The sequence below is a fragment of the Alternaria dauci genome, chromosome 8 (genome assembly GCF_042100115.1).
Source record: "Alternaria dauci strain A2016 chromosome 8, whole genome shotgun sequence".
Taxonomy (NCBI): domain Eukaryota; kingdom Fungi; phylum Ascomycota; class Dothideomycetes; order Pleosporales; family Pleosporaceae; genus Alternaria; species Alternaria dauci.
The window spans coordinates 1,899,282-1,912,526 of NC_091279.1; the positions used below are offsets into that span (position 1 = coordinate 1,899,282).

Below are 13,245 nucleotides of genomic sequence, written 5' to 3' on the forward strand. Positions count from 1 at the left end.
CACATGACGAAAATGAGTCGAGCGGTTGATTGGCAGCGATCATGGCATAGCGAGTTTTTGCGCATGATGGTTATAGCATGCATTATGCGAATGTGCGGGCAGTGATAGTGCCGGGTGCTACTTGCATTATCAGGCTTGGTATGCTTTTGATAGGCTAAAACTGGTCACATTGTCTTCGATGGACATTTCTTGACACCGAGAGCTCGTATGGTGTGACATGTGCGGTCTTGTCTGTAATGTTTGTGCTTGATACCTAGCCATGTGTATTGCTCATTCCCAGCAAAATCCGTCGGTCCGCTACTTGTTCTGTTCCCACGCTCCCCTGAAGACACCTAGCAATCTCTCGCTCTCGTCGGCATCCTTGGTTCTCTGCATCACAAAGTTCTTGAGATCGCCCCAGAACTCTTCGGTCGCAACAACCTCCTTCCCGCTCCCAGCCGTCGCACCCGCAGTCCCAGTCGCCGTACCCGCATGCGTCTCCCCCGCGCTAGCAAGTCCCTTCTCGCTCTCTGTCGGCGGCGCAACGGCAGGCGGACTTGTCACCGGTGTGCTTCCACTTGCGGGACTCGCAGCCCCACTACCACCAGCAAGCGCAGCGCCCGCCATGACCATGACGCCAAATTCCACCTCGCTGCCTGCATCTGTGCCGATGACTTCTAGCAGCGTCTTGGAATCTATGACTGGCTTCTTCTTGTAGAGGATCTTGATCTTGGCTGGCTGTAATGACGCTTGTGTTGCGTATTGGTGCTTGAGGTCGTAGACGGAGGTTTTGGAGGGGTCGATTGAGGACAGGGGGATGGTTGGCGTGGTAGGCTTCATGGGCTTGAGGGTTACGGTTATTGTGGACGGCGAAGAGGTGGCGGCATTGTCGCCTGCGACTGGCTTGGGGTTTGGACGTTGTGGGTGGGGTGGGTGCGGGAGGCGGGGGAGTGTGTACTGGTGGGCGGTTAACGTCTAATCGTGATGGTGTATGGAGGACATTTTGTATGAAAAATATATAGTGGAGAGACATACAGCGCCTTGTGCGGGATATTGTCGTGCGTCTGCGATGTGGTCGCTGCTGAGCTTCGCTGGGCGCGCATCCAGTGCGCTGAGGAATGATTTGCAGAATGCGAGTTCTGACATGTCAGGCTATCAAACGCTTGTTTCGTACGGCGTGCAGGTCGGTTCGTCGTCGTCGCGCTCGTCGAGATGTGTATAGCTCCAATGCGATGACGCTGTTGGTGTTGCGGGACAGCATTGAGTGGAGCGCACCTCGACCAGGGCGAAGACGCGCTACGCCCAAAGGAGGTCCGTAGCGTGGAAAAAGTTCCCATCTACTAGCGAAAGTTCGCAGTTCGCGCAGGCGTCTCGTTGCAAACTCTCAAATCATTCGACCCTTTCTTTCATACCACCCACCGCAAATCAAGCGGTAAATCTGTCGCCATGGGTCAAGGTCGCCGCATGAAGAAGCAGGGCATGCCCGATGCCCTCGACGAGTCGCTAGTAACCAGGAAGCGAAAAGATGCGCCCGTCGCTGTAAACCCAGAGCGCAAGAAGAGGAGCAGGACAGCTGCAAGAGAAGCCAAGGAAGCCAAGGCGAAGGCGATACCCAAGACGAGAGTGGCTGGAAAGCCCGTCAAGCAGCCTCTCAAGACGGCTGCTGCTGTCATAAATGGAGCCAAAGCAAAGGCGAAGAAGTCCGCACCTCAGCCGCCATCGGATGACGAAGACGAGGTCTCAGATATCGAAGACTCTGACATGGAGAACATCAACGTCACCGGGCTCGATGCGCTCGGTAGCGCGTCCGAAGACGAAGACGACGACGAGATGAACGACGACGAATTCGACTCCGACGTTGTCGACTCCGACGACGACATCAGGAGAGGCGCGGCCATGTGGTCAGACGATGATGATGAGGAAGATGCCCAAGAGAAGCTCACCGCCGCCAACATTGCCGGATTATCCACACGCTTGGATATGCAAAAGGCGATTGAGGAAGCGGAGGCGCAAGCTGAGTTGGAGGAGAACAACATGCAGACAAACATCGCCAATGAGCGACCCAAGATTCTGGAGGATGAGGAGGACGAGGATGGCAGGCCGATTACCAACCTTGTCAACCAGGACATCCAGCTGCTGCGCACAAGACTCACAGATACCATTCGTGTACTGGACGACTTCAAGAACCTTGCCGAGGAAGGCCGGAGTAGAGCAGAGTACAGGGCGTCGCTTCTGAAGGATATCTGCGCCTATTACGGTAAGTTCAAGTCCGGACTTGTCATCTGGAGCTACATTAACATCACGAACAGGCTACTCCGAGTTCCTTGCAGACAAGCTGCTGAATCTTTTCCCTCCCCGCGAAGCCCAAGCCTTCTTCGAAGCCAACGAGACCCCGAGACCAGTCGTCATCCGAACAAACACCCTCCGAACACACCGAAGAGAGCTTGCGCAGAGCTTGATCAACCGTGGTGTACAGCTTGAGCCCGTTGGAAAGTGGTCTAAAGTTGGTCTACAGATTTTCGATGCACAGGTGCCCCTAGGTGCTACACCCGTAAGTGTCATATGCGACTGGTTCAGTGGAGTCTAATACTAACTCACGCAGGAATACCTCGCTGGACACTACATTCTCCAAGCCGCTTCCTCGTTCCTGCCCGTTATGGCTCTGGCGCCTCAAGAAAACGAGCGCGTGCTCGATATGGCTGCTGCCCCCGGTGGAAAGACTACACATTTGGCTGCTTTGATGAAGAACACCGGATGCATTTTCGCCAACGATGCCAACAAAGATCGTGCCAAGGGTCTGATCGGTAACATCCACCGTCTAGGTGCAAAGAACGTCATCGTCTCCCACTACTCGGCTCTCGAATTCCCCAGGGTAATGGGTGGTTTTGACCGTGTATTGCTCGACGCCCCATGCTCTGGTACTGGTGTCATCGCCAAGGATGCCAGTGTCAAGACCAACAAGACCGAGGCAGACTTCTTGAGGCTGCCCCATCTCCAGAAGCAGTTGCTGCTCGCGGCCATTGACTCTGTCAACCATCACTCGAAGACTGGAGGTTACATTGTCTACAGTACTTGTTCCGTCACCCTAGAAGAGAACGAGCAGGTCGTACAGTATGCGCTGAACAAGCGATCGAACGTCAAGCTCGTGGAGACCGGACTCACCTTCGGTAAGGAAGGTTTCACCAACATCGGCGGCAAGATCTTCCATCCCTCAATGAAGATGACGAGAAGATACTACCCCCACACCTACAACGTCGACGGTTTCTTCGTCGCCAAGTTCAAGAAGATTGGACCCACACCTCCCAACGCTGTCGGTGTCAACGAGGCTTCAACTGCGAAGAGCAACAACACCGCAAACCCCAAGAACGCAGCTACCGAAGTTGAAATGGTCGACCGCACACCCATCGGTGCGGAAAGCGACGAGGAATCAGACTTTGGTGGTTTCGACGAGGAGGAGGACGCGAAGTACATGGAAAAAGCAAAGGCCAAGACCATGCGCAGAAAGGGCAAGGATCCTAGGGCCGTCGCGCCAAAGGGTGAAAAGCCTACAAATGGCACGCCAGAGAAGAAGGCGAAGGAGGCGCTCAAGGAGGCCACCAAGGAAGCACCCAAGGCCAATAATGGCGATGTAAGTGTCAAGGAGAAGTCAGGCAAGAAAGAGAAGAAGGGTGGTGGTGTTGAAGTCGCTACTACCTCGAATGGTGTCAATGCAAAAGAGACCAAGGTGGAATCCAAGAAGGCGCGAAGAAAGAGTGGCGAGAAGAAGAACAAAGCGTAGTGTTTTTGACTGCGAGATTTAAGAGACAAAAGCAGGAGTTTTGGCTCTTACTAGATACCAATACGTGCTCAGGAGAGTTTATTGTCGATGAATCAGTGTTTCCATCTGCCTGTGCGTTTCTCAATTCTGTTCTCACATCGCCGTCTCCCAACTATCGGGGCAAATGCCCACTTGCATGTGTCGTCGCGGTCGCGGTCCACCTAATAAGCATCTCTAGTGGTAGCCTTGTTAGGTGGGCCACGACTGATCGTGCCATGCATTTGGAATCTTGGGCAGACCATCAGCACCGTGATCGTCACGTCGTTATGAAGTGGGCGCTATTGTCTCCAAAGAAATGAGCGGCTCTTTTCGGTTCGGTAATGCTGCTCTAGCCACCCACTTAGCTTCCATTGTCGCGATCGAACTTCAGTCATCGCTTTAATTTCGACGGTGCATTTTGGCAGCCAATCTTTCATCTTTCACCCGTGGAGAAAGCTTGATCGAAGCCTTGATTGCAGCCTCAGGCAAAAAGCTTGCTAAGCGCGCGATCAAGTCGATGGCGCAAACGCGTCTTCGCAGCGTCTAGCGATGCAACAGTGCCCTTAGGGGCAGCCGGCGCCACCAACGGGCCTGTCAGCCTCCGCAACTAACCCCGGAGTACCTCCACAATTTATCAACCTCAACCCTTGATTGAACCATCTTGCCATGCTCCGAGAATCTGCCTACAGCAGAAACACTCGTTGACACAGTAAGACCGAAGTCACGGCACGGCACATGTCAAGCATGATTGCTCAGTCGACCATTCATCGTTGATCACGCTATCCAGGTGCTGCGCCGAGAGTGTATTCGAGTCAGAACATCGGTCCAAGCAATGCCGAGCTGCGAAAAGCCAAAGGAAGCGAAGGCTTATTGGCTCAAAGGATCGCACGGCAAGCCACACACCTGAGCAGCAAGACAGACATCACGAGCACATGTTCCAATGCCTCCTCTGACGGCGTTGACAACAAGACAAGGTGGCGCTGCATGCGACATCTGGGGCATCCATCTCCACGGTAAGCACCTTGGTGATGCGCGGGGCAAAGATGCCTGAGAAAATGTTTTGCTTACATTGCACCGAGAATCCTACCGGCGAGATCTCCACTCTCCAGTTTTTGGGGTTGCAAGGAGACAGTCGGCCCATTCCATCTCGTCATGCCGAACGTCTGACCCGATTACTGGGGAAAGTCAACCTTCTGGAAAAAAAGACCTTATCCTGCCTGCAGAAGAGGCGCATTCCTTGCATAACGGTTCCAGGTAAGCTGTACGCGCTTACACCGGAGGGACCGTTGGCATGATAGTGCGTGTGCAAACTCGTGCGGCTTGAGCAATCCATCAGTCTTTGCCTGATCTGCTGACGATGTGCCATTGGACGACTGCACAGGCGTTTGCGATCCATGTCTCATCCTCAGCCCCCGACGTAAGTGGTGTGAGGGAGGTCAGCCCGTCGAGCACGGGATAATAACCAGCTCGGGAACGCTCAATGGTGCCATGCGGGGACGATCCATGCAAGCATAGCTGGCATGGGAAACGGACTGGGGTTAGTAGCCTGTGATGATGCACTGAAGCTGCAGCGGCATGGAACAAGGATTTGTCGGCAGGGCAGGCTGGATGGAGAGATACTCGGGGCTGGCATTCCGAGATAAAGAGTGAATGCGCGCTCTTCTGAACGGCCATCACCGCGCGCCTCGAGCTTGCGATATCCTCTTCCAACGCGTATACACCGTCCAAGTGAATCTCGGCATCATGGGTTTTATGCTGAAGCCTCCGCCAGACACTGCTGGTAAGGCATGGTAAGCTCCATCCGATCTCCACATCTAGTGCTTGTCTAACGCTCGTCAAGGCCTGCCATTGTCATCGGTCTCTTCGTCGCCTTTGGTGGTGTTCTCTTTGGGTAAGTTTGTATCGTTGCTGTGGTCAAGAGTATGTGTTGATTTGCCTAGATATGATACAGGCACCATCTCTGGCATCATTGCCATGGACTACTGGAAGAGGGAGTTCTCCACCGAGCCAGATCTCAGCATCACAGCTGCGCAAGATTCTCTGATCGTGTCAATCCTCTCAGCTGGTACCTTTTTCGGCGCTTTGACGGCCGCACCCTTTGGCGATCTGCTTGGCCGACGTCTTGGATTGATGGTATCTGCCGGCGCCGTTTTCAACCTTGGAGTTATTCTACAAACCGCTGCGACAGCGCAACCGCTGTTCATCGCCGGTCGTTTCTTCGCCGGTTATGGCGTCGGTCTCATCTCAGCTTTAAGTAAGTCCGCTCTTGCCTTGTTGCTCTCGCTTCGTCGCATGTGATGTGGGGTTGATCGTCATGGTGGCTTGAACGCCGTCTACCCCGCATCCTTGAGGCTCTGCGGGGCATTTGCCACGCTTGGATCAAGGCTAACAAGACGACAGTCCCTATGTACCAGAGTGAAACCGCGCCAAAATGGATTCGAGGAACGATTGTCGGAGCCTACCAGCTTGCTATCACGATTGGACTGCTGCTTGCTGCTATTGTGAACAATTCGACCAAAGATCGTCAAGATTCTGGATCATACCGTATTCCCATCGCGGTGCAATTCCTCTGGTCTATCATTCTTGTTGGAGGGTATGTGCGAATGAGCCTCGATACAAGACATGTAACGGCTGATGCTAATTCGTAACCAGACTCTTCTTCCTGCCCGAGACACCGAGATATCTCATCAAGATGGACAAATACGAGCAGGCCGCCAGCAGTCTTGGCAAGCTTCGCCGCCTGCCAGTCGACCATCCAGCTGTCGTTGAGGAGTTGACCGAGGTTCAAGCGAACCATCTCTATGAAATGTCGTTGGGCAAGTCTACGTATGCCGACTGCTTCAAGGGAACGCTTGGCAAGCGTCTCGCGACTGGATGTCTGCTCCAGGCGCTGCAACAGCTTACGGGTGTAAACTTCATCTTCTGTATGTCTCTCAAACCAGTGCTGTCATGGCTTTTGTCTAACTTGTTCAGACTACGGAACGCAATACTTCCAGAACGCTGGCTTCCGCGACCCTTTCATCATTCAGGTCATCACCAACTGCGTCAACGTCGCATCTACCTTCCGTAAGTTTATCATTTCGGGACTGTAGTTTACAATATACTGACTATTGGATTTCCAGCGGGTCTCTACATGGTCGAACGCCTCGGACGACGTAATCTTCTTCTTCTCGGAGCGATTGGCATGTGTGTATGCCAGTACATCGTCGCTATCACGGGAACCGTAGCCGGAACCTCCGATCTCGCCGCGCAACGAGCGGCCATTGCCTTTGTGTGCATCTACATCTTCTTCTTCGCCAGCTCTTGGGGCCCTGTTGCTTGGGTCGTGACTGGTGAACTGTACCCCCTCAAGGCACGCGCCAAGTGTCTGTCCATGACTACCGCGAGTAACTGGTAAGCATAATTGCTTCTTTGGCATAATTTCAATAGACTAATGACTTAACTTAGGTTGCTCAACTGGGCCATCGCCTACTCCACCCCCTACATGGTCGACGAAGACCACGCCAACCTCCAGTCCAAAGTCTTCTTCGTCTGGGGCTCCTTCTGTTTCGTCTGCATCGCCTTTGTGTGGTTCATGATTTACGAAACTAAAGGTCTCAGTCTCGAACAGGTGGACGAGCTCTACGGCATCGTCAGCAAAGCGTGGAAGAGCAAGGACTTCCGCCCCGCGGTTCAGTTCGCGGACATGGATCCTAAGACTGGACGTAATATGAGCTTGAGCGAGGTGGCACAGAACCAGGAGAGGAAAAGGAGTGTGCAGCACGATGAGTCTGTTGTCCCACCCAAGGTCGAGGCCTAGGATAGGACGGATGAGTGGGATGGTGTATGGTGGATATAGTGATGCACAATAATGGAAGAGGTGGGATGTGGGATATATGTGGCTGGAGAAGCAGGTGACGAGACGGACGTCAAGGGAACTGTTATGAGCACAAAATGGGACGCAATGTCTCGCTGCCGTAGTGATATGATATTCCGTAACGTACACATTATTCGCTGCTTATCGCATGCATAAATCTCTGCAGAGAATCATGCCAGGTACAACAAGTCCATGTCACAGTTGGTATGTTGCGGATAACCACAGGTGAATGCCTCGTTGGAATGCTAGATCTCGCTTGAAGACACTGAAAAGCTTTTCGATGAACACATTGAGTGTGGCTCATCTCGACATACTAAGACAAGGAGCATCGTCTAGGTCATTCGTTATCGCAGGTAGGTCAGAAATGAAACATCATTTGATTCAATAATCAAATTGGTGCAATATTGACCCATGTTACACTTGAATATCATATTTGTTGCGTAGCTGATCTCTTCACATACCTCTCGTCATCCACGCTCATTCTTCTTCCGCAATCGGTCCAATGTTTGCATCAAATCCCAGCCTGTCCCCGGATTATCAGCGCGCTCCCCAAAATCACTCACTTTGATTCTTTCCTGACCCGGCACGTACTCGCGCTTACCGTAAGAACCTAGAGGCAAAGCCGGTTTGAAAGGATTCTGGAAGGGTGGCCGATTGGAATCACGAGCTTCGACTTGTTGAAGCTGTACCGGTGGTTGAGCCCGAGGCCGGCCGTGACCTAATTCAAGTTGTTGACGCTCTGCCGGCGGTCGAGCACCACGTAGGCCTTGCTCTACTTCGAGTCGGTGACGCTCTGCCATTCGGTCCGCCACTTGCCTATCCCATGCAAGATGTTGTTCTATTTGTCGTCGCACCTGTGCTGGCATCATCTGCTCCTCTTCAGGAAGATCATTCTGTATCGCCATCATCCGACGCGTATGAGGTCCTCTCATTCCTAGAACGTGCCCACCTCTGTGACCCCCGCCCCCATGTGTATCAGTTGCCGGCACTACCTTGTTGTTCTTGTCAATACAGAGAGAGTGCTCGAAGCCGTTGGGGTCGAAATACTGGAATCGGTAACCTGGTCCTCTTTCTATTGCCTTGGAAGGCATGTGCATACGTTGTTCATTCAGCAGGTCGCATAGATGACGGGCTGCGTCTGCTTGTGCGGATCGAGAGTGGTAGGAGAACGAATGCTTCTCTTCTTTTTTTCTGCTGAATAAACCCATGTTGTGGTGCTGGGGAGCTTGAACACTAGTTGAGACTTGGGGATCGGAGAGGATGAGGACAGCGGGTCTTAGTAGTGCGTGTTGTGCTGTGACCGTGGCTGCTGACTTGATTGACGTGCCGGTGACGAGACGCAGGCACAACGCTGTTGGGTTACGCTGTATCGTACGGCGGTAAAAGTATATCTCCCAAACTCCGGGCTTTGATTCACGGTATGCAGCTGTATAGTGACAATGACTATGTGATGAGTAGCAGTGTTGTTGACAGTGGCCGATTGTATGTGAAGGCGCATCATGTGACTCTTTACCCTCACATGACGGTGAAGATTGCCTGAGTAACCGGCGAGGTCTGAATCATTAGCAGCATCAAAAGTCTCGTGTAGGTCCCTGGGTAGTTGGCCAAGGGAGTTAACGTCCTCTGAGTAAGAGTTGAGCTCTCCCATGTAGGCATCATTATGACATATCATCACCACCACATCCCTCAAAACTCACCATTGTGGTCGTCAAACAGGATGTCAATCTTGTAACCTAACTTTTGATTTCATGCCTATGGTATCCATCAAGCTATGTTATCCTATCCCAAACCTGAACCGCCCAAAGCCATGTAGCTGGCAAAAGAAATCCGTGCACCGTGAAGTTTACCACGCCGTCACCATGTCGCCGCCTGCCCCCCCTAGTGTCCTGCGTTGAAGTCGTACTCGAATCCGCAGTTGGAAAATACGTCGTTTGCGAAGAGGTCAGGGAAATGGCCGACGTCTAGGCGAGGCGATAGTGGTAAGGCTCCTTGGAGGCCTTGCTGCGACGGGGAACATGCATCCAACGGGTGAATACCTGACGAGCCTTGGAGAAAGAAGCTATAAGGAGATTCATAAGTATGGTCCAACGGAGAAGACATCTCAGGAGGAAACCCACTCATTTCAGCTTGATCAGCCTCAGACTGAGCAAGAAGATCCTCATGTGAGTCGTTTCCAACGAAATCGTACTCTCCGTGGTCCTTCACATCCTGCTCATAGGCTCGTGCATCCAACTCCTTCATGGGCAAGTCGAAGTCGAAGTCCATGCTGATGGCGCGCTTGTACTGAGTCGGAACAGCCTGCTGAACGATATCAGGGAGGTGGGGACCGTAGATACTAGGGACATTCGGAAGACCGCTGACGATGGTGAGTCCTTGGCCACCAGTGGAGTGGATATCATCTTCCATAGGGAAGGTAAGTCCGAATCCGCCGCCACGGGGAGTAATGGGTGCGATGTTGTTCTGGATAACACCGCCTTGATAGTTCTTGGCAACGGGAACTGTAGCCTTTAGCTTGACGATGAGAGACGGACGGGGCTGAGTCGTACGGCCTTGACCTTGACCGTGACCTTGACCTTGACCGTGACCTTGACCGTGACCTTGACCCTGAGCGGTTGTCTGCTGAGGCTTTGTGTTAGCACTGGACAACGAGGAAGATGCACGTTTTTTCTTGCGCGTCCACGCCATCCTCAACGGTGGAATCTCGTAGCCCTCTTCGATCTGTTTGCCGCGCAACTTCAAGATAGCCTGCTGAAGTGCGCCAGCAGTACAGCTTGGTCCAACGACCTGAGCAGCCTGGTCAAACGGTATCTGAACGCCAGTCTCACCACAGGCCCAGACGATACCGAGGACTACGTTCTTCCAGTCGCTGTCACTCCACTTGAGTAGCTTGGGACGAGGCTGGCGTGGCTTGCGAGGTACACCATCCTTGTTGATCTTTGGGACCTTGGATGGTCGCTGGTATTCGCCATCGCTTTCGGCGTAATCGCTGTCATATGTGGGGGTATAACTCACAGGGGCAGCACCATCCTCAGTCTTGACTGTAGCGACGGCAGGGGTCTGACCAGAGGCGACGCCACGGAAGGGGTTGTTGGACTGAAGACGCGCCATGTCGTAGTTGCGCTTGTTAGAGAGGGGTGAGTTTTCCTCGTCAAACAGGCTGACCATGTTTAGCTGGTTGTTGTGGAAGTGGGACATGATATCCAGTACTTTAACTGCCAAAAAACGGCGAAGATGTGCGAGAAATCGCGGGAGACCAAAGACCAAAAAGCTTTCTGGTTCGCTGTTAGTGTGAGGTCAAGCGGAGGTTCATATGGAGTACCAGAGTTGGCGAGTGTTGTGGGGGTCGGGCGCGGAGGGCAATCAACAGCACACTACAGCGCCTTCGAGAGGCTGCAAGCATGTCACTTGAATAGATGCAGGAAAGGAGAGGCAAGGAAGCAGCAGTTGAGCCATTACGGTACGTACCTGATAGTGGGGTGCAAGTTATAGATGTGTTGTGGGTAAAGAGGCGGAGGTTGGCCAGCTACAAGAGGGACCTTTAGAGAGGCAGACGAGGCGCTAACGGCTTTGGGCTCCTGGACAGCCCAGTAACACAGGCGACCAATTTGTTAGCAGCGCGGACGTGCTCAGCATACGCTCAGCCAAGACCTCAGCAACACGACCTTTGCTCGATGCAACCAGAGAAAGACGGCCTGAAGTACGGGAGACGCCGGAAGAACATCCACAATAGAGCTCCTAACCGTTGCAGTCTGTATATCTTCTTTGCCGCCTTCTGTTTGTTTAAGGCTTCCAAGAGTTCGCTGTTGTGGTGGCTGAGGACGCGCGGTTGAGCCACAGGAACGACGCTCGGCGACTACGAGCAACCCAAAGTAGTCCAGATGGTGATGTTGTAGAGCCACACGCACTTGACTCGTTTCAAATTGGATGTCGGTTACGAAAAATTGTTGGATGTTATTGTGTGTTTGAATCCAAGAGGTTAAAGGATGTCGGGATATCGGACAGGGCGCGGGCTTTCAATCAACTCGAAAGAGCAGTGCGAGGTACTGTGAATGAAGACCGAAGTATCACTTGTGAGCTCTGAGTAGTCGATTAGAGTCGGATGTGCAATTGACTTGTTGAGCGGTATAGGCGACGATGTTCAGGTGAGAGAGAGACCTTGAGCTTTTGGAATCTTGATCGCGTAACCGCAAGATCTTTGGTAGAGAAGAGGAGGGTAAGTCCACAGGACGGATATTATATATCCACAGGTCTCTGTGACGCTTGATACAAGCGGTATCGGCCCGGAAAGATGGTAGCGCGAAGTCGACGTGAACCACAGATACGTAATAAGGCTTCAACATCTACGCCCTTACCCCGCGTATACAACTCTTAGTGACGTGGAAATCTGGGTGGCAAACCGGCGGTGACGTTCGACGTCGAGTTGCGTTCGAGTTGAGGTAGAAACCGCTCTGGTCCGCGTCGCAGTTCAAGCTACTTACCGTGAGACTACGTGAGATGCGTACTCATTGAACCAACATAGCGAATCCTGTCTAAAGATGTGGATTATCGGAATGTTTGATTCCCGATGGTGTGCCCGATCAACCATGAGTCAATCGTGTTCGAACATGTCTTGGGCGAAGTGGTTGAGGATGCTGGAAGTTTAAGAGCGTAGCGGGCTGTTCGGACAGATGGCTACGAAGTATACCAGGAATAGACGAAACGCTGCCTTGGTGCGTGAGGGTATATCCAATGGTGGACAGCAGTAGGAATGAACCGATTAGGGGGTGGACAAAGAAAACAATAGACAAGAGAGAACTCCAAGCTCGATCCTGGAACCCTTTCACGTTAGCAGTTCTAGCACATGAGTAGAGCTGGTCATTGCCGTCGAATCTCTCAAAGATGTATCTTCTCTTGACGGTTGATGTGTTGACATCAATCGAATGTAGGCTGGTCAAGAAGGCTGGAGATCTACAAGAAAAGACCAGGTCGAATTTTTTAGCATGAGGAGCGACTTCAGGCGATAAGTCAGTCTGTAAGCGCGCATCGAGGCGTCAAGAGGATGCTTTCTGGATATAGTACTGGCAACGATTATGCGGCGAGGGTCAATCGGCGGAACTCAACGCCAGTGTCGACACAGCCTGTGCGGGGTATCAAAAGGCCAGGGTAGGATTGTGTTACAGACTGAAGTCGTTTCATCGAAGTGGTCTTATCACCAACGCGGATGGCAGGCGAGTTCGCGGGGCGTGGAATTGATTTCGATGTCGAGAGAATAGAAGCCGAGCGGGAGATGATTGCATCGTGTTACGTGCATGATAACGCGCCAGTTGCGATCCTGTTGATGATTAGAGTGCAATGTTTGCCCACGAAGAGCGTGTAGGGCGCCACCGGGCTTCCGCGCACTTCAGACTGTAGGAACGCATCGAGGAATGAAGAGGGCAAGCCTCAAGCTTGCAGTGGTCTGGAGAACTCCTTGGGCGACCGAAAATCTGATAGGGGATTCAGCAGCGGGTATGTAAGTACCCTGACGCGCAGTGACTTGACATTGCGACGCACACAGCCGACGCGCTGTGCCCAGAGACTGATATGCAGAGGACATGAACCGGTAGGACCTGTATGTGAGATTCTCTACACCAGT

The 13,245-nt window shown here is 52.6% G+C and overlaps 4 protein-coding genes across 4 annotated transcripts; 2 read left to right on the forward strand and 2 right to left on the reverse strand.

Moving 5' to 3' along the window:
- Positions 1 to 297: 297 nt before the first annotated feature.
- On the reverse strand, positions 298 to 1,125 carry ACET3X_008579 (uncharacterized protein; the record flags this gene model as incomplete). Its single annotated transcript, XM_069454768.1, has 2 exons — positions 298 to 936; positions 1,015 to 1,125. The coding sequence occupies 2 exons, from the start codon at positions 1,123 to 1,125 to the stop codon at positions 298 to 300; spliced, it is 750 nt and encodes a 249-aa protein (XP_069304181.1).
- A 300-nt stretch (positions 1,126 to 1,425) lies between these two features.
- Positions 1,426 to 3,757, forward strand: ACET3X_008580 (uncharacterized protein; the record flags this gene model as incomplete). The annotated part of the gene is made up of 3 exons (XM_069454769.1): positions 1,426 to 2,236; positions 2,289 to 2,530; positions 2,582 to 3,757. 3 exons carry the CDS (start codon positions 1,426 to 1,428, stop codon positions 3,755 to 3,757), a joined length of 2,229 nt encoding a protein of 742 aa, XP_069304182.1.
- A 1,761-nt stretch (positions 3,758 to 5,518) lies between these two features.
- Positions 5,519 to 7,574, forward strand: ACET3X_008581 (uncharacterized protein; the record flags this gene model as incomplete). Its single annotated transcript, XM_069454770.1, has 8 exons — positions 5,519 to 5,565; positions 5,616 to 5,666; positions 5,716 to 6,029; positions 6,176 to 6,368; positions 6,428 to 6,699; positions 6,749 to 6,841; positions 6,898 to 7,168; positions 7,223 to 7,574. The coding sequence occupies 8 exons, from the start codon at positions 5,519 to 5,521 to the stop codon at positions 7,572 to 7,574; spliced, it is 1,593 nt and encodes a 530-aa protein (XP_069304183.1).
- A 1,935-nt stretch (positions 7,575 to 9,509) lies between these two features.
- ACET3X_008582 (uncharacterized protein) lies at positions 9,510 to 10,796 on the reverse strand (the record flags this gene model as incomplete). Its single annotated transcript, XM_069454771.1, has 1 exon — positions 9,510 to 10,796. The coding sequence occupies one exon, from the start codon at positions 10,794 to 10,796 to the stop codon at positions 9,510 to 9,512; it is 1,287 nt and encodes a 428-aa protein (XP_069304184.1).
- Between the last annotated feature and the right edge of the window lie 2,449 nt (positions 10,797 to 13,245).